At 43.5% G+C, this 20,301-nt stretch overlaps 1 protein-coding gene across 1 annotated transcript in view; it reads left to right on the top strand.

The window, feature by feature from the left end:
• Positions 1 to 20,301, top strand: part of mtr (5-methyltetrahydrofolate-homocysteine methyltransferase) — a 93,414-nt gene that overhangs the window by 22,764 nt on the left and 50,349 nt on the right. The window contains exons 9-16 of the mRNA XM_085980207.1: positions 5,306 to 5,406; positions 7,297 to 7,358; positions 10,063 to 10,130; positions 12,235 to 12,314; positions 15,748 to 15,860; positions 16,501 to 16,641; positions 16,816 to 17,001; positions 18,551 to 18,730. Coding sequence (XP_085836333.1) covers positions 5,306 to 5,406; positions 7,297 to 7,358; positions 10,063 to 10,130; positions 12,235 to 12,314; positions 15,748 to 15,860; positions 16,501 to 16,641; positions 16,816 to 17,001; positions 18,551 to 18,730 — 931 coding nt within the window. The remainder of the gene's footprint in view (positions 1 to 5,305; positions 5,407 to 7,296; positions 7,359 to 10,062; positions 10,131 to 12,234; positions 12,315 to 15,747; positions 15,861 to 16,500; positions 16,642 to 16,815; positions 17,002 to 18,550; positions 18,731 to 20,301) is intronic.

Genomic DNA, 20,301 nt, shown 5'->3' with positions numbered 1-20,301 from the left:
ATTGCTGACCACGAAGTCCACCATCAGCGACAGGCAGTGATCATCCTTCTTCCACGGCGGTGGGTAAGCCGATCTAGCGACACGGGCAGAAAGTCGGCCGCGTTGTCAGTGGAGAAGGGGGGGCGAGACCGGAGGAAAAAAAGGGCGGAGAACTCGACCGCAGCTGGTGTAAAGGGCCGGGCTGCAATCGGAATAGACGCGCAGCAAGAAAGGAAGCGCTAATACCCACGAGGACAGCGGGGATTAAAAGCAGCAGCGTCGGGGGAAATTAAGGACCGCTGGGAGGCGAGAACGGCAACAGCGCGGTAATTGCCATTGTAGCCAGTGGGGGAAGAAGCCAAGCGCGGGAAGCCGCCATTTTAGTCGGCGCAGGAAGAAGACAAGCGCGGGAAAAGCCGCCAAGCGCGGGAAGCCGCCATTTTGGAAAAAAATAAAATACTTAAAGAAACTTACAAGGATGCCTAAAAACGGTAACATCACTGCTTTTGATAGCGATGTCGAAGATTGGGCCACTTATGTGGAGCGTATTGAAATTTATTGTACAGCAAATGAGATACCGGCTGAAAAGAAAGCACTAACCCCATTAAACTCGATGGGTGCGAAGACGTACGGGTTATTAAGGCACCTTGTAACACCAGATAAACCGGCGGATAAGACTTTCGCGAATATTGTTACTGTCCTGCAAGAGCATTTAAACCCCACGCCGCTGCTGATAGCGGAACGATTTAAATTTTACAGAAGAACGCAGCTGAAAGAGGAAAGCAGCGCTGAATTCTTAATTGAACTGCGCAAGCTATCAAAGTACTGTCAGTTTGGTACAGGACTAGCAGATGCTCTGAGAGATAAGTTCGTGTGTGGACTATTAAAAGAAGGAACTCAGAAGCGACTGCTAGAGGAAAAGGACCTTACACTAGATAAAGCTGTCACCATTGCAGCATCGCACGAGGCGGCAGCACGAGGCACCGCGGAAATGCAGCTAAGGCCATCGGAACTCCGCACCAATCAAATGGCATTGGGTGCAGTAAAGTGCTATCGTTGCGGAAGGACAACGCACGATCAGAACCAGTGCTGGTTCAAAGATCAAGAATGCAGAAAATGTGGCAGACTCGGTCACATAGCGAAAGTATGCCGGTCAGGAAAGAAGACCAGCAACAAAAAGTCACCACAGAAGAAGTACAAAAAAGTACACAAGGTGACAGAGAACAGTACGGATGAACAGAAGACGGATTCAGACTCCAGCAATAAGGAACTGGGTTGTCTAAGAATACATAATGTGGGCAACACAGCAGACCACCAAACTATTTGGGTTACACTCCAGATAGCAGGAGCCCAAGTGAAGATGGAATTGGACACGGGATCGGCATTGATGGTCATGAATAAGCAAGATTACAAAAGGTTATTCTCACACATTCCCCTAAGGGATACGGAGATTGTATTAAAAACATACACGGGGCAAAGAGTGTACCCCATCGGAAAGATAAAAGTAAAGGTGGTCCACAAGGGTAAAGAAAGCAAAGGAATGGACTTGTATGTGTTACCTGAGGGAGGTCCACCACTACTGGGACGGGAATGGATCAGGAGAATAAATATGGACTGGCATTCCTTAAAAGCACTAACTATAGATTCCGGTAAAAAGGACGATGTCAAACCTAAACGACTGTCCAGAATATTGGACGATGCTAAGGAGGTGTTCCAACAGGGACTGGGAACACTGAAAGGAATTACGGCAAACATCAAGGTTGAAGAACATGCAAACCCGAAATTTTTCAAAGCCAGACCGGTACCTTATGCGATACGACCGGCTGTGGAAGCTGAGCTGGAAGGGCTAGAACGTTCAGGAGTACTGTCAAAAGTGGACTGGAGCGAATGGGCCACGCCCATTGTTCCCGTCATGAAGCGTTCATTGAGCAACAAGCCGGGGGAACTGGGGAAGGTTCGCATCTGTGGCGACTTCAAGATCACTCTTAATCCGGTTCTTCACACGGTGCAATATCCGCTTCCGCGGATTGAGGATATCTTCGCTTCGTTGTCTGGCGGGAAACACTTCACCAAGATAGACCTGGCGCAGGCGTACTTACAGATGGAAGTTGATGAAGCGTCACGCCAGTATCTCACGATCAACACGCATAAGGGCTTATATCGGTATAATAGACTGGTTTTTGGAGTGGCATCGGCTCCAGCGATTTGGCAAAGGGCCATGGAGCAGGTATTACAGGGAATTCCTGGCACACAATGCTATCTGGACGACATTCTTATTACAGGAGATGATGATGAGGAACACCTTGCTAATTTGGAACAGGTGCTCACCAGATTGAAAGAGTATGGACTTCGAGTTAATCGCCAGAAATGTGAGTTCTTTCAGAAGCGAATCTCGTACTGTGGTCACGTCATTGACCAGGAGGGGCTTCACAAGTCTCCTGACAAGATCGAAGCTGTTGTGAAGGCTCCCGCTCCGGAAAATGTATCCCAGTTGAGGTCGTTCCTAGGGTTGATTAACTATTACCATAAGTTTCTGCCAAATTTATCCACGGTGCTACACCCGCTGAACGCTCTTTTACAAAAGGGAGTGCCATGGAAGTGGAGCGAGGACTGTAAGCGGGCTTTTCACAAAAGCAAGGCATTGATCACCTCTAAGGAAGTGTTGGCTCACTTTAACCCAACGCTGCCTATTCGTTTAGCTTGTGATGCTTCTCCATATGGTATTGGGGCAGTGCTATCACATAAGTTGCCAAATGGCTTGGAAAGACCAGTCGCGTTCGCATCCAGATCATTGACCTCCGCTGAGTGCAAATATGCTCAGATAGATAGGGAGGCTCTCAGCCTCATGTGGGGAGTAAAAAAATTTAATCATTACCTGCAAGGCCAAAAGTTTACGCTGCTGACAGACCACCAGCCGTTGGTTTCCATTTTTAACCCTAAGAAGGGTGTTTCGGTGATGACAGCGCAGAGGCTCCAGAGATGGTCCCTTTTCCTAGGGGCACATCAATATGAGATCGAATTCAAAGGTACAAAGCAACATGGTAATGCTGATGGGCTGTCGTGCCTGCCACTACCTACAGCAGAAGAGGCACCGACAGTTGACCCTGTTGAGTTATTTCACTCGACCATCATCGAATGTTTGCCAGTCACCAATGCGAGTATTGAGAGAGAGACCAGGAACGACCCGACACTGTCTCGGGTCTACGAATTGACAGTGAAGGGATGGCCAGCACACGGCGAACCACTGTTACCGGCATTCTCGGCCAGACGAGAACAGCTGTCCGTTTGTCAAGGAACATTGATGTATGGAACAAGGGTGATTATTCCTCCTAAATTAAGGGAGAGAGTTCTAAAGGAACTGCATGAAGGTCATCTGGGGGGAAGTCAAGATGAAAAGCCTTGCTAGGGCTTATGTGTGGTGGCCAGGTATCGACAAACAAATAGAGGATCTGACTAAAAGCTGCTCAGGGTGCCAAAAAGTTCAAAATTCACCTCCAATTGCACCGCTGCATCCATGGGAATGGCCTTCAACCCCATGGCAGCGTGTACATATCGACTTTGCAGGTCCATTCATGGATTCCATGTTTTTGATAGCGGTAGACGCACATTCTAAATGGCCAGAAGTGATTAAGATGGCGACCACTACCTCGGAAAAGACGATCGCAGTTCTAAGAACCATATTTGCAAGAAATGGATTGCCAGAACAGATATGTTCAGACAACGGACCGCAGTTCGTGTCAGAAGAATTCCAGAAATTCATGAAGAATGGGGTGAAACACTATACATCTGCCCCATATCATCCGGCTACAAATGGGTTGGCCGAGAGATTTGTACAAACGTTCAAAAAGGCGATAAAGGCCATGAGCGAAGACCATATTCCACTACAACACAAGGTGGACAATTTCCTAATGGCATATCGAAACGCCACACATGCAGTGACAAATCAAAGTCCTGCCATGATGTTTTATAACAGGAGGTTGCGGTCCAGGTTGGATTTGTTAAAACCAAATGTGCGTAGGGTAGTCGAAAACAAACAGTTCCAGCATGTAAATAACAAGACCACTCGGAGTTTCGAAATAGGACAACCAGTGTTAGCCCGGGACTATAAGAATGAGAAATGGCAATCTGGAACAATTCGTGCCAGACAAGGACCCCTGATGTACACGGTAGAGATTGGTGAAAACTTAATACGACGTCATGCTGACCAACTTGTAGAATCGAGAACAAGGGTCGAACCCATGGCTACGGCAGAGACACCAGTGGAAGAAATTATTGAACCTGTAGCATCTACCTCAAACGCGAACGTACATGAGGATGTTCAATCCATAAGAGATCAATTAGAGGAGTCACCCCAGCAACCAGAATCAGAGACCCCTGAAAGGCGTTATCCAACTCGGATCAGGAGGCCTCCTCAGAGACTGAATCTTTGAACAGTTGCATGAAAGTTGTATATATGTTATCCATGTTATGTTTAAATTGGGGTGTACACTGTTAAGCTAAAAAGGGAGGAATTGTGGTGTATGTGACCAGTACCACCTTAAGAGAACTACCTTAAGAAAATGGACTACTTTCTCTTGCTACTGTATATTGTAGTACCGGTGGTGACCACACCGGTATATAAGCTCTGTGTAGTAATTTGTAAAGCAGTTCAGCCCTGACCTTCAAGTAGTAAAGACCTGTTTAAGTTTTTCCTGTTGTCCGTGTCCAGTTATTTAAAATAAGTATATCTGGAACGCACAGACTCAACAATTAACGCTGGTGTGTCCGGCAGTTTTGAGGGAACGGCAACAGCTCGGTCCCGTCGGTGCCAGATAGCACAAAGTTTCCTGTATATCAGAGTTTCACAACAGAGAAAGCCCATTCTTTGAAAATGCTTGCAGTTACTCAAGAATCCAGACAAATTCTGTAGACACTACTGGAATTTTTAATCAAAACTCTTGGCTGTTGCATGAGATGCAGATGCTACTAGAATCCTATCCTTCCTCTGAAGGCCCATGGTTCTGATGTTCATCACATTCTGGTGATTAACGTCCCAACTAAACTTAACACAACAGAGAAGAATTGCACAAATTCCATTATTGTTCTTATCTGTGCAGTCAAGACTGTTAAGGGAGTTCCATTCTTATGTTGGGAGCTGTCTAGTCTGCAACATTTTATGATTGCCCTCTTTGTGGCTCATGGCAAAGAGAAAGCAAAACTAGAAAGTGAATTCCACACCCAACTGGGTATGTCTGGTGCAGACATTGAGAACATTGCTGTTTTTCGCAGTTCCAGATGAAACTATGAACAATGTCTTATATAGTAATGTGATATATTTTCCTTTTAGCATAGGATTAAATTGTGCTTTGGGAGCTGTGGAAATGAGGCCGTTCATAGAAGCAATTGGAAAATGCACAACTGCCTATGTTTTATGCTACCCTAATGCAGGTTAGTACCTCATGTTTTTTATATATAGTATGAGAAATCTGTATCGAAGAAGCAGGATAGTAGACTATAAATGATTTCCTGGCAAGCATACACAGTATGTAGCCTCAAACATCCTTAACATCATTGATGGGCACTTACATTGAGAATTCCTCACTAGTTTCATATTTTTGCGTTATTCAGAAAAGTCCTGTAGACATCCATTTGAGAGAACCACCTGTGAGTCCCCACTTTATTCAGTGAGTAATAGCCCATACAGACTGGGGAGCTCATAGATTTGATTCCAGGCCTGTGCTGAGTTAGCTCTCAGCTGGGTTAACAGTTGGGGTGCTAAGTGTCTTCAGCCTCCCTGTGTCATCGTTGAGGCTCAGACATAAATAATGGCTACTTGGACAGTGCACAGAAAGAAAGCACTTGCATTCATAGGCCTAGAAATTCAGTGGGCTGCGCCACCAGTTAGCGCCCAAAGAGGGCACTCAGTGGCTTTAGCGCCACTGGCCACACCTCCCACGATATTTAGCGGGGCGCTAATGGCGGCGTTAGCCTGTAGCGCTGCGCCGCCACCGATGACGTCATCGGTGTGCGCAGTGCCCCGCTCCCGCCCCGATCACCATATTTGGTCGCGCCCGCCTCTTTAACGCCGGTCGCAAATCGCGACCGGTTCACAGGGCCTACCTGTGGCGGTAGTGGCGCAAATTAAGGTGGAGGTGCGGGGCGGCCGCCTGCCAGCACCTCCGTCCCCGGCCTCCTAAACCCCCCCCCCCGCGGCATTGCCGGCTGTTTCCCCGAGAGCCCGGCACTTCTCCTTGGTGCCGGGCTCATTTGCCGACACTCGCGAGCAGGGCTCGCGCTGTTGCAGGCACCTCCCCCTTAACAGTGGGAGGAAGGCCTGCAGTACCGCAGCGTGCCACGCTGCGGCACGTTGCGCTGCGATAATCAGTTTCAGCGCCCCAAGCGGGACGCAGGGAGCCTCGAGTAGCGGCCCGCTTCCGTTTGGGGCGCTGAAACTGAATATCGGGATGGCGCTAGTGGCTCCGCTCGCAGCGGTAATTCCGGCGCCCAGGCGAGCTTGGCGCCCCAAACGGGGCCCAGCTGAATTTCTAGGCCATAGTGTTTTATCACACCCTTAGGCAATCCTAATACATTTTACAACCAGTGGATTACTTTTAAAGTGCAGTCACTTGTTTTGTAGACAAATATTGCAGCCAATTTGTGGACAGCCAGGTCCCACAAACAGAATGACCAGTTAATCTGTTTTTGATGGTGTTGAGGGAGGAACGTTGACTGAGACACTGGGAAAAAGCCCTGCTTTTGCTTGAATAGTGCCATAGGACTGTTTATATCCACCTGAGCAGTATGCAATGCCTTGGTTTAATCATTCATTTAAAAGATGCACTCCCTCAGTACTGTACTGAAATGTCAGTGTAGATTATATGCTTCTCAAGTCTGTAATGGGGCTTGAATCCATAAGATATCAGAGAGTGACTAGTGCTTGTGGAGCCCTACCAGAGCAATGAGCCAATGCCCTCCGGAGAGGAGGGAAGGGAAGAACATTGGTTGGGGTAGGGACGATTGATGCGAGGGCAGTGGAAGCTACATTTGGAGCTATTACACGAGAGCAACATCAGACAGGAAGATTCTCTCGTCCGCAGAACTTGAATCTTTGCTTGTTAATTTTCCTTTTTTTCATTCTAAGCCTCCTGGCATTAACTAATACTCCACCGTGCCTATGGAGAAGTAGTGTAAATGAAGACTATTAGAAAAATAGAACTTGAATGAAAGGCACCTGTCAATTATGGTATTTCTCCTTCAGCTAACCAATTAATGGAAAAATCTAGCTCAAGATTTATGTTAAGAGTCTAACATACGTCCATGGTATTTATTTTACTTTAGGCCTTCCTAACACATTTGGAGACTACGATGAAACCCCTGAAGTCACTGCAAAACACCTGAAGGTACTGTTCATCACTTGTAGTCTAACCTTTAACTCGCAGTCACTTATATTCACTTGTGTGCGCCAAGACTCCCATCTCAATTTTAGTCCCTTTTCTCATGCAGGGGTATGGTGAGATGGATCATGGCAGCCCAAGTGGCTGTTCTTCATGTATGGGCCTAAATAGTCAGCAGGATATGTGACTACCAGGCTGTATCATAGCTGAAAGCAATTATGTTTTCACCACATCTCCTAACAATGGATGCTGATGAAAAGTGGAAATCTTGGCTGATTTTATTTCTCCTCAATTTCCCCCCTCCTTTTCTAACCCAAGGGTAATGTGGCCCTAGTGATCAGCGAACTCGGTACAGACTAAGAATTCAACTGTTCCTGGTCTGTATGGCTGTAACCCATGCACTTATTATGCCATACCACTTTAATACCTGTAAATAGACATAATAACATAACTCTTTACTGCAATTGCAACTGGGATATGTGCATATGGGACTCTGAAAATCACGAGTTCCTTAACTCGCTCAATTTTGTTCCTAGTGAGACCTTGCAGGGCTTTTTTTTTTTTGAACAGAATCATGTGACTGCTGTTCGAGTAGGATTGCCTAAAATAATCTCTGTGCAGGCTCTGAGGTCCAATTCCTTAGGCACTGCACCTGAGGAAGGGGCCAAGGTAGCTATCCAGCCAACAGGTTCCTGCTCTTCCTCATCTGTGTACTGTGACTTGTCCAGTACTACCCCCTCAACATCACTATCTACATCCTTAGGGCTGTCTGTACTTATGTTGGTGTTTGTGAAATTGGTGAGGATAATGCAGGTAGCTATGAGGTGCTGGTTTACTCAGTACTACTGGAGATGCTGGCAGGCCGGTCTTCCAGGTCTACAAAAACATCCATGTTATAATATAGGCTGTAAAAGACACCGTCAAACATTGCTTGCATTGAAATACACCTGTATGTGATGGTTTTGTGGGCAGGTGTATGCCTGAGAGTAATTGAGGAGGTCAAGACATAACAAAAGCAGGATAGTACCAGCCTGGAGCTTGGAGGAGTCCTCTGGCTTCACCTTCTCCTACTCCCTCTATGCTCTCTTAGCCATTCATATATAATGTGTCTTCCCAAAAGGGAGTTATGGACTTTACGTTTGTGGCCCTTTCTATAGTTTGTGTCTGTTTCCTTCCGTTAAAGCTACCTTGTCCTGCAAGCAGAGATGTTGTGAATGAAAAAAGCGCATACAGTGATACACAAGAACAGGTACCAATCATGCAGCAGGATCCTGTGTATCAACTAAACAACATGTATCATGCAGTTAGGTTGTGTTAGAAGGTTTTGCTGTGTGAAGCCCTGATGCGCTATCAATTCTAATAAGAGGCTGAGCAGAGTTCAGAACGACAGGCTTTTATTAACTACTGAATTGCACTTCAGACAGATCAGGACTATGCCTCTAGTGGACGACCGAATGCCTGGAGCTGCCATGCGGCCGTCCTTATACTCGGTAGCCGAGGGCGGAGTCAGCTGAGGCATAGTCAGACATAACAGTGAAACAAGAGTGAACGACAACAACAACAACAACAGCAAGTGAACACAGTGGTTTACCACAAGCCCATTTAAGATTCAAGTGTGAGTGCTGTTTCAGTTGCAAGTTGCAGCTTTTATTTGTGCCCTGCTGCAGGATGCTCCTGCATTCAACGAGCTGTACAGTTTAGATATCAGAAAAATAATAACTGGGTACAAGGAACACTTTATGCCATGTATATTTGAGGTAGCTACTTGGTAGAGGAAGCTGTTTTGTAGCATTACCGTGGCAGCTTTGTTCAGGTCTGCCATCTTCTGCATTTGGAGCTCTGGGTGTTGGTGACAGCTTTCACCCTGTTAGCTTTCTCCCAGCAGGCTTGTTGTACAGGAAACTCTCTTTTTAACCGGCACCTCAATATTCGGAAATCTCTCTTAACCGGCAAAATTCAGGAGTAGGTTCAGGTAAGTTTTATTATATATTAGTGGCCATGTAACCGGGGTTTCTGGATCTATGGCCGTGTAACCAGGGTTCCTGCACCTGTGGCCGTGCAACAGGGACTCCTGGATCTGTGGCTGTGTAACCGGGACTCCTGCACAAGTGCCGTGTAACTGGGGCTCCTGCACCTGTGGCCGTGTACGGAGCTCTCGTACCTTGGTAAGTATACCTCTCTGTAATCCGGACTTTTTGATCAACCGGCACCACTCTGGTCCCGTCGGTGCTGGATAAAAGAGTTTCCTGTACCAGTCTTTTCCATGAAGGTTGCCCTTTGGTGCCAAAAGGGGCAGACCTCTTTTACCTCTCTTTATCCAGTGTGATTTCCAGCTCTGCATTAGTTCATCTGGTGATATGTGGACGAGAAGCCTCCTCTATGCAGGCATTTTGCAATTATAATCTATTACCTTGCATTGTAGCAGAGCTCTTTAAATTAGTCAACTGTGAACCTCATGCAAACACTCCCCCAGGCAGTCCACTATACAACTTTACTTAGCTTTATAGTGAGCTTTAATTAGCCCACTATACAAAATAGGTTCAATTGCAAATCCCAAGTATTTTGAATAAACAGCCATGCAAGTGCTGGCAGCAAAAGCCTATTTTGATGTATGTATATTTGTTCAATGTTCAGTAGTAATTTTAGTGAAAACAGTTGGAGCTTTAATTGTAGGTCTGGTTTGTTTGTCATGATGGGACTTGTTTTGCAGGAATTCGCCATGGATGGGCTCGTGAACATTGTCGGAGGTTGCTGTGGAACAACTCCAGCTCACATCCGGTAATTTTTGAATTCCATGATTTGCTGAAAATGTTTTTAAAATACAATTTTTATGATCATGAACTGCATAGGTGTAATATAAATGACTCTGGGTGGAAACTTGTTTCTATTTAATCCACTTTTATGAAGCTACTTGTGGGACAGAAAATAAAGCAGAATCGTGGATGGATCTCTTAAGCACTATAGTTGTGCAGTATGTAAATAGTCTGACTAACTGCTGCAGGTTTATTAAGCAAAAGTCAGTATGATTAATTTTCCACACAGTACCTTCTTGGCCCTGGACTTGCTGAGCAGAGACATAACCAGTGCCTTCTCACAGGCAGGATAGAATGTCACCCAGGTTGCTCTTTCTAAGCACCTTGGCCTAGATAGAAGCCTTCCTCTCAGTTGGGGTATGATGTTCACAGGGTTTAAGAGTGTGTAATACAAGAAAAAAGACAGATTGCTATATCCCTGTTTTCCAGACTTAGTCTTGACTGCATCCATGTATTAGTTTTAAGTATATAATTGACAGGAATATTAAATAATTACTTGCCTCAGTATTTACCAGGGAGACTAACATGGTGAGCATGATATTAGAAGGGGAGATCAAAAAAGATATAAAAACATTTAAGATAGAAAGTGGGGAGATAACTGATAAGCTAATCAAACTTAAGAGAGGACAAAACCCCTGGTCCGGATGGATTGTATCCGTGCATGTTAAAAGTAGTTAGGGCAGAGATAGCAGAGGCACTATTACATATATACAAATTCATTAGAAAAGGGAATAGTGCCAGAGGACTGGCAGGTAGCCAATGTGATTCCTATATTTAAAAAGGCAGATAGAACAAGTCCAGAGAACTATAAACTAATTAGCTTAATGTTAGTGGTAGGAAAGATAATGGAATCCTTACTCAAAGATGTAATAGAAAAACATCTAGAAACTGAAAATAGAATAAAGAATAGTTAGCACGGATTTAGAAAGGGAAGGTCATGCTTGACCATATTTATTGAAGTCTTTGAAGAAGTAACAGAAAGGGTAGACAACGGTAATGCAGTAGACATAATATATTTGGATTTTCAAAGGGCCTTTGATAAGGTACTGCATAGTAGTCTCATGACTAATGTCAGAACGTGTGGAGTCAGGGGACAAGTAGCAGAATGGATCACAGCTGGCTACAAAACAGAAAACTAAGAGTAGGGGTTAAGGGTAGTTATTCAGACTGGAAAAAAGTGGGAAGTGGTGTTCCACAAGATCACGACTGGGACCACTGTTGTTCACCATTTACATTAATGATTTAGGCTCTGGAATCAGAAGTACAATTTCAAAATTTGCGGACGACACCAAATTGGGGGAAATAGTTAATAGAGAGGAGGATTGCGAAAAAAATGCAAGAAGCCATTAATAAACTTGTAGAATGGGCACATATTTGGCAAATGAACTTCAATATAGATAAGTGTGAGGTGGTACATTTTGGTAGGAAGACCAAGGAGGCCACATATTCCTTGGAAAATACATGTCTAAATGGGGTAGAGGAGCTGGGGGATCTGAGGGTACAGATACACAGATCACTAAAAGTAGCGATTAATAAGGCCATAACAGAAGCAAACAAAGCTCTGGGGTTCATTTCTAGAGGGATACAATGGAAAAGCAGTGAAGTTATATTTAACTTGTATAGCACCTTCATTACACCACTTGGAGTACTGTGAACAGTTCTGGTCTCCATATTATAAAAAGGATATCGAGGCACTGGAGAAGGTGCAAGAAAGACTTGATAGGTATAACCTCTCAGCTCCGGTATCATCATATCAGGAAAGATTGAACAGGTTGGGGCTCGTTTTTCTAGAAAAAAGAAGACTGAGGGGGTGACCTGATAGTGAGTAGTTCAGGTGAATAGCATCGATGCATTTAAGGGGAAGCTAGATAAAGACATGAGGGAGAAAGGAATAGAAGGATATGTTGATGGGGTTAGATAAAGAAAGGTGGGAGGAGGCTTGTGTGGAGCATAAACACCGGCATTGACCTGTTGGGCCAAATGGCCTGTTTCTGTGCTGTAAATGCCATATAATACTATGTGAATTATTCTGATTATTTAATAAATGTTTTGCATCTTGACATTTTTAGGGCAATATCAGAAGCAGTCCAAAAATGTAGACCTAGAGTTCCTCCTCCCTCTGTTTTTGGAGACTACTTGTTACTATCAGGTAAATAGACAAAAAAGTTAGTCTGCTCATATCTAGATACTACTAATCTATCGTGTCCCATTCAATTTGTGCTCCAGCTGGAGAGTCAGGTATACACTAGAGTCAATCTTTTTCTTTGACTAGATGAAGAACAAGACCAATTCAGAAAACCCAAAATTGTTATTAAGGTTCAGTTTTGGAGACGAAGCTTGCCTTCAGATACCAATACAATTTACCGTGTCAGATAATGAAATGTCATCAAAATTGTACAAATAGTGTTTCAGTAGCTTAGGTTTTGTACAACAAAGACTGATTTTACCCTCGTCTAAATGGGCTTATTTGCAGTCATAAACATCCAACTGAAAAACACTACAAGGAAAATGATGGACAAGATAAACTGAACATCAAAATTAATTATGACAAAAGTGTTTGTAAGTTTGTTTTAATGGTAATGTACTGTTTAATGCATCATGTTCACAGAATCACAGAAACCTCACAGTACAGATAGAGGCCATTTCGGCCCATCGAGCCTGCACCGACACATATCCCACCCGATCCCCGTAACCCCTACACCAACACATATCCCACCCTATCCCCGTAACCCCACGTATTTAATCCCCCTAACACTAAGGGTCAATTTTTTTTATCATAGCCAATCAACCTAACCCGCACATCTTTGGACTGTGGGAGGAAACCGGAGCACTCGGAGAAAACCCACGCAAACACGGGGAGAATGTGCAAACTCCACACAGACAGTCACCCGAGGCCGGATTCGAACCCGGGTCCCTGGCGCTGTGAGGCAACAGTGCTAACCACTATGCCACCGTGCTGAGAAATTTTATCATGTATTGAAAATTGTTGGAGAATTTTATTTTCATTAATAGTAACAATGTTTTGGCTAGATGAAGACCATTGGTCCATCTAGGCTACCCTTCCAAACCTTCCATCAAGTTACTATGATTAGTCTGTGACCCCTTTCCTAAGAGGAACTGATCCAGTCCTTTTGTAAACCCTGTCATACTTTCCCCATTGGTAATCTGTTCCACAATTCTATCATCCTCTTCCTAAATTTCCTATTTTCTTTTGGCACCCTTCACTTCAAACAGTGTTCCTTCATCCTTGAATCCTGTGGCTGACAGAACAATTGTCTTGGATCTAAAATTTCCCTACCAGTGAAAATCTTAAAGGCATCTATCAAGTTTCCCACCCACCTCTCTCATTCTGCTCCTCTCCAGTCAGTAAAGTCCCAGGGTAGACAATCTTCTTGACTCCACCCTCTAAATTTGGGAATGACCCTAGTACTCCCACTCTGGACACCATCCAGTAATTCTCCATCTTTCCTGTAATGTGGAAACCAAAAGTTAACACGGTAGTCCAGATGCAGCCACCCCAGATATAAGGCCTATGTCCCAGTCTTAGCTATACATTCCAACATTTTATTTTCTTCATTCTCAGCTGTGTCTCAGTGGGTAGCACTCTCGCCTCTGAGTCAGAAGGTTGTGGGTTCAAGTCCCACTCCAGAGATCTGAGCACAAAAATCTAGGCTGACACTCCAGTGCAGTACTGAGGTAGTGCTGCACTGTCGGAGGTGCTGTCTTTCAGATGAGACACTAAACCGAGGCCCCATCTGCTCTCTCAGGTGGATGTAAAAGATCCCATGGCACTATTTCGAAGAAGAGCAGGGGAGTTATCCCTGGTGTTCTGGCCAATATTTATCCCTCAATCAACAATCCTCAATTATCTGGTCATTATCACATTGCTGTTTGTGGGAGCCTGCTGTGCGCAAATTGGCTGCCATGTTTCCTACATTACAACAGTGACTCCACTTCAAAAGTATTTCATTGGCTGTAAAGTGCTTTGGGACATCCGGTGGCCGTGAAAGGTGCTGTATAAATGCAAATCTTTCTTTCTTCACTGCTGACAAACAATGAATTGATAGTCTTAATAACCTTTCCTACTCTGTCTCCTCAAACACATTGCCATTTCACATATAATCCATATTCTGCTTCTTCCACTTAATCTCATGACTTTACACTTTTCCAATAATACAATTAATAAAAGCTCAACACAATTTTTTCTTGTAAACCGTCTATTCAAAGGAAATTGTGATTTTATATTTAAACATGTTTCCTAAGTTAAAATAGTAATGGTTAAAAAAGAATTGTAATTACCTCAAACCTGAAGGAAGTACTGTATTCATGTCATACATTTTTATATACTTGTTTTATTCTTATTTTCCTGAAGGAGTTTTCTGCTTGCTTGGGGTTCCTGGGTGCCTCTGGTACTTCAACCAAATTGCCATTTTCCACATGCGAGCCTTGACAGGGAGTGTCGAGAGATTATTCCACAGTGGTGGAGGAACGAGGGCATCACAGCCAAGTCCAATCACGTCCTCTCCTGCTGCACGCACATTTCCAGCAGGGATTGCTGGATCAGGAGCAGTAACCCTGTCCAACTTTTCTCCTCCTTAACCCAGGAGTACTGAGGGTGATTGTATAGTGCCCCTGCCACCACCCTGCTGTGATCAGTTAATCATCTCACAGGCAAGAGGATTGAACCTGGGCCCTTCTGCTTTGTATAGCCTGACTACTCACTAAGCCGTTGGAGGGGTTTTACTCTTTAAAATTTCCTTTTGCTTCAGATTTCCCACTCCATGTACCACTCTTCATGGTGCTCTGTAACTGTCTACCAGAAGATGCATGGAGACCTTTTGGGAAAGTTGCCTTCTGATCTTAGTCCTTAATGAGAAACCTCTGGAAAAGGGGCATCCCTGCGTCTTTCTCTCTTCCCCTCTCCCCATTGAAGATTATGAAAAGATGACATGGAAGTAAAATCTACCCTGTGCAATCTATATTTAAGAATAAGAAACTCCTGCATTGTTTGTAATCAACCACAAGAATGATTAGCTTAGAATTGTTCATCACACTATTGCTAATTGCCCCAAGGAAGTAGTTAATACTTTCAAATATAATATCTGCACTTGTACAGCAACTTATAATATTGAAATCTCTCACCTAGATATGGTGTAGGTAAATATGGCATAGATTCTGCATCAGCAACATTCCACATTTCCCAAATAATAATGAGACGAATGGCCTGTTGATCTATTTCTTTTTTGTGCTATTGGTTGAGGAAAATGGAAGAAGTCTCTGCTCTTACTCGAATACTGCATGGGATCTTTAGCGCCACTGAACAGGCAGACAGCCCCTCTGATAAAGCAGCACTCTCTATGCAGGAATGTCAGCCTTGATTATGTGCTCAAATCGTAGTATGGGGCTTGAACCCACAATCTCCATTCCTAAATGCGAGAGTGCTACCAACTGAGCCAATATAACGCACATTGGTCGCACATTCAGCAGTTATGAAGAAAATGCATTCTTCCAATGTGCATTTGATTCACGTTATACTGCATGCCAAGTAGCCATAGCAGTTATTACTTTTGTGTTTTACTTAGGCCTTGAACCTTTCAGAGTTGGACCGTACACCAACTTTGTCAACATTGGAGAACGTTGTAATGTGGCAGGATCCAGAAAGTTTGCTAAACTTATTATGGCAGGTAATTATGAGGTAAAGTGCAGTTTTATCTTTCATTGCAGTGAATGTTGAGTTTTTTTTTAATAACACTTGTTCAGTTTCTGTAAATCCATAGTGCCTCAAAAACTAGGAAAAGTCAAAGGCTTGGAAATCAAAATTTTTATGCCAAGAAGCAGAAAGTTTGTGTGCAAGTCCCACTTTGGGCTGGGGTACGGATTAAGGTTACATCTGTACATCCCAGATGCTCTAGGAGGGAGAGCTATTGCATCTGTATACCTCTGGTGGTCCAGTGGACAGCCCCCTGGAGCACTATTTGGCTTTAGCGCTCATCTACTGGACATGATTTGAGAGTTATGCTGCTGCTTTCATGGCATTGTGCTCCTAAAATTACATTAAATCGAGCAAAAGTGGCACTGTGACTGCACCTGAAGATTATAATTTAATTGACCCTGTTCTGAATCATCATCCTCATTGAGAGGAAAATACATGGTTTTTAAAAACACAATGTAGTAAATGTGTGGTACTTAGAAAGAAAATCTGCCCCTTTTCACACAACTAAATCATCAGCAGTTCCTAGTTGATTGAAAGTGGGCTGTGGATTGACATGTTAATTTCTGCATTATGGTAAAGATTAATTAATAGCTGTCTCACTGTCATTTGATCCTAATTGTAGGAAGCCTTGAGCATCGCAAAAACTCAAGTAAAAATGGGAGCCCAAATCTTGGACATCAACATGGATGAAGGAATGTTAGATGGCAAGAGCGCTATGACCAGATTTTGTAATCTCGTGTCAACAGAACCAGATATTGCCAAGGTTAGTAAAGGCAATGTACGCTCTAGAGAGCCATTGTAGCAGGAACATAATGAAAGAAAGGCAGGTGGTTGACCAGTATCTATACTGAACCGTGTTAATAAATGTTAATTCACCATATTGTTAAATCTCACAACTTGGGTTAACAGTAAGTACTTGTTTGTTGTTCCGTTGAAGGTCCCAGTGTGTATAGATTCTTCCAATTTCACTGTGATTGAAGCGGGGTTGAGGTGTTGCCAGGGCAAATGCGTTGTGAATAGTATCAGCTTGAAGGAAGGTGAGGAAGACTTTCTGGAGAAGGCACGCATCATTAAACGCTTCGGGGCTGCTGTTGTAATAATGGCATTTGATGAGAAAGGGCAGGTAAGCGAGTTGAATTCACCAGCAACAAATGGTTATTGTTTCCTTGCTGCATTCTCCAACAATCCTTACATCTAACTTAATGTTATTAATTTATATAGGATTGTAATTATCACTCAGTTTTACTTTTATCTTTCACTGCATATGCCCTCTTTCAGGAGGGCAAGAACTTAATGAACCACTTCATGGCACCATCAATTTATCAATCCTACTTCATGGTTCCAAAAGGAGTCTGTTCAGAATCCCATTTCCAATTTTCAGGAGCTCAATGCAAGTTTCAAAGAGTCAAAATAAAGGAACAATTTGTGTGGAAATGATATTCTGCCCCTGATGTCAGTGAAATCTTTTGTTGTTAGGATATGAAGTTATACTAAATAAGCCGATAACATCTAGTGGCAAAATCTCGTTGCTGCACCAAACCGTGACAATGGTTGCTCAGTTTTAGACACCGTGGGCAAATTGTTTGAAAACCAGAGGTCGGGCGTGTTGTATCCGTGTGTTAATGGAGACACGGAATGCAGGAGTTGATTTAACAAGTGTTTACTGAACAAAGTCTGGAGGTGAACTAAACACACAAGACGCTATACAGGCTTATATACCCGAGTGGTCACTACCGGTACTACGGTACACAGGGGCTTCAAAAAAACATAGTTCCTCTTAAAGGTACATACACTACAGGGCGGGGGTTGGAAGCTCGCAGGCAGTTTCTCAGAAGATCACGGGTTTACTGCCCACGGTTTTCTGTCATCTGCTGCATGCAAAGGTGGTGCAGGGTCTCAGAAAATTTAGTGCCATGGGTCGTTTACTTCAGAAGGTCGGTCATCAATTGGATATGTGGCTAGCTGTAACAGGGCATGTAGCATGGCCAGGAATCAAGTGTGGCTCTTTGGGATTTATCCTTGACTCCTGCTGCAACCCTATTGGCAACTGAGATAGAATTATATAGAATTTACAGCACAGAAACAGGCCATTCGGCCCAACAGGTTCATGCCAGTGTTTATGCTCCACATGACCCTCCTCCCACCTTATTCCATCTCACCCTATCAACATATCCTTCTATTCCTTTCTCCCTCATGTACTTGTCTAACTTCTCAATAGCCCTCTGTTTAAGTTGATTTTAAAAAGGTTTGTTGCTTAATTTGTCTCTCGAGCCAAACATTAACAAGGGAGCCCTATAAATATTTGTAACTATCCCTACCATCCAGTTTATTAAAAAAAAAATTGCTACTAATTTTTCTGAATTTTTTTTTCTGTTTGTGGAAAGTGCCCCATCACGTTGCAGTGAGGTGACTGCATAAGTGAGGCATCTGTTGGTAATTTTAAACAATAACTGTGTCAGACATGAAATGCAAGTTGGCATCTTGACGATGAAGCTGCCACATTTAAAAAAAAAAAGTAAGAGTTGCAATTTCCAAAGTCATAACTTGGAGGCTACGGTGGGAATTGCGGTGTAGTAAAGAATTATTGCAAGTTAATATATGTTACATAACAGTAGAGTATTTACTGATTAGACAGAGAGAAGTCATAGTACTGAAATTTATGTTTTGTTTAGGCAACTGAGATTGAAGCTAAAGTTGAAGTGTGTGCCAGAGCCTATAACCTGCTTGTGAACAAAGTCAAATTCCACCCTAATGATATAATATTTGATCCAAATATACTGACTATTGGAACTGGAATGGTGGAACATGGTCTGTATGCTGAGAACTATATCAAAGCCACTTCAATTATAAAGGTATGTGCACATAGCAAAGCACTGATCCACTTAAAAACAGCAGTGAGGCGCTGAAATCGGGACATAACGAAATGGAGCTGCTGAATAGTTACTTTACCTCTGTCTTTACAGCGGAAGAGGATGGAACTCCGATTTCTTGGAAAGTCAATGGGCCAGAAATTCGGGTCCCCACGGGTGAGTACGCGCTGTGTACTCACGCGTAGGGCCAACGAAAGTGCCGGTTTCGTGCATGCACTGCGAATGCGCTAGAAACCGGAACTTCCGTTCCCTTGAAGGAAGGGGTTCACAGGTCGAACACGTGCGCCGGAGAGGCAGCGCGTACGCCTGGAACGTCCGTTTTTTTTACAGGTTTCTCCAGGAGGGTAAGTCTCTAGCAACGCGCATTTAAAAAGCAGGCGCAAGGCCTGCTTTTAACAAGGTAAGTGGTGAATTAAGTAAAATTAAAACATTTTTCCCACAGGTTTATTATTTTTAAATACTTTAAAGAAAGGTAAGTTTATTTTTAGCCCCGGTAAAAACTGTAATTCATTTTTTCAAAAATTTTAATTATTGTTTAAAATAGTTATTTTATGTAATTTATAGTTATTTTAAAAATGTGATTTAAAAAAAAAAAAAAAAATTTATTTGACGTTTTAGTTAGGTTTTGGGGCCGATCTCTATTCATAGATTTGACAGGTCTTGTTGTGGTCAAAATAATTGATGACAACTAGCACAAGGGCTCATGAAAGCCACAAGTGTCAGCAGAAAAAAAAACAAAAAAAGAATGACCTGAATGACCACAATAATGCCTAAAACATTTTTCTTTACGTCTGTGATCCTTTTAAGGGTCCTCCTGCTGCAAGGTAGGCCCGAGGTCCTCTTCTCACCAGGATTCCTTCCTGTGTTGAACCTTCCAGCAGGCCTACAAGCTGCAAAATGGAGCAGTGCCCTTCCCCATTGGCTCCATTTCCAGCCCTCTAAACACACCGCCAATTTAGCGCACCTGGCACCGTGCTCTGGTAGTGTTAATAGCTTAAAAAGCTGGCCAATTAAAATGCTGGGATTGAAACAGAGCTTTGAACTAATGGTCATCACCTTGCTCATATGGTCTCCATATTCCCAATGCCAATCTCTGTATGGCCAAAGAATGGTAATTGTGAGTAAGTGCAGGGTGACACATAGAGGTTAGTAATGTAGGTTTTACAACACTGGATTTTTATTCACAGAAAAGTAAAAGTGCTTGAAATGACCTAAGTTAATTCTTGTGATATCATTCATCAGTGGCTTTAGAGGAATTGAAGATGATGACTTGATTTATTTAGTGTGCGAGCACAGTGTATTGTAGCTCCCATTTCCTGTGCCATGGATTGCTGCGAGACCAGTTTGTGCTGGTGATTTTCTCCTCGGAGAGTTGCTGGTTTTGCTGTGGGAAATTTGAGTGGAGACCAAGCCCTTCCCCAAAGGCAGGGAGAAAAAAATCAGTTTGCCGGGGCTGTACATATCTTAGACGTTTGTTATGCTGGAGACCCAAGAGTTACAAAGTAGGCACTGACTGTACTTTCTACTGCTCATACTGACAATGCTCTATCTTT

This window comes from Somniosus microcephalus, chromosome 3 (genome assembly GCF_052327205.1).
Source record: "Somniosus microcephalus isolate GS21.2 chromosome 3, FLI_Smic_1.0, whole genome shotgun sequence".
Lineage (NCBI taxonomy): Eukaryota > Metazoa > Chordata > Chondrichthyes > Squaliformes > Somniosidae > Somniosus > Somniosus microcephalus.
The sequence above is the reverse complement of the archived record's forward strand: the minus strand, read 5'-3'. Positions and strand labels throughout refer to the sequence as shown.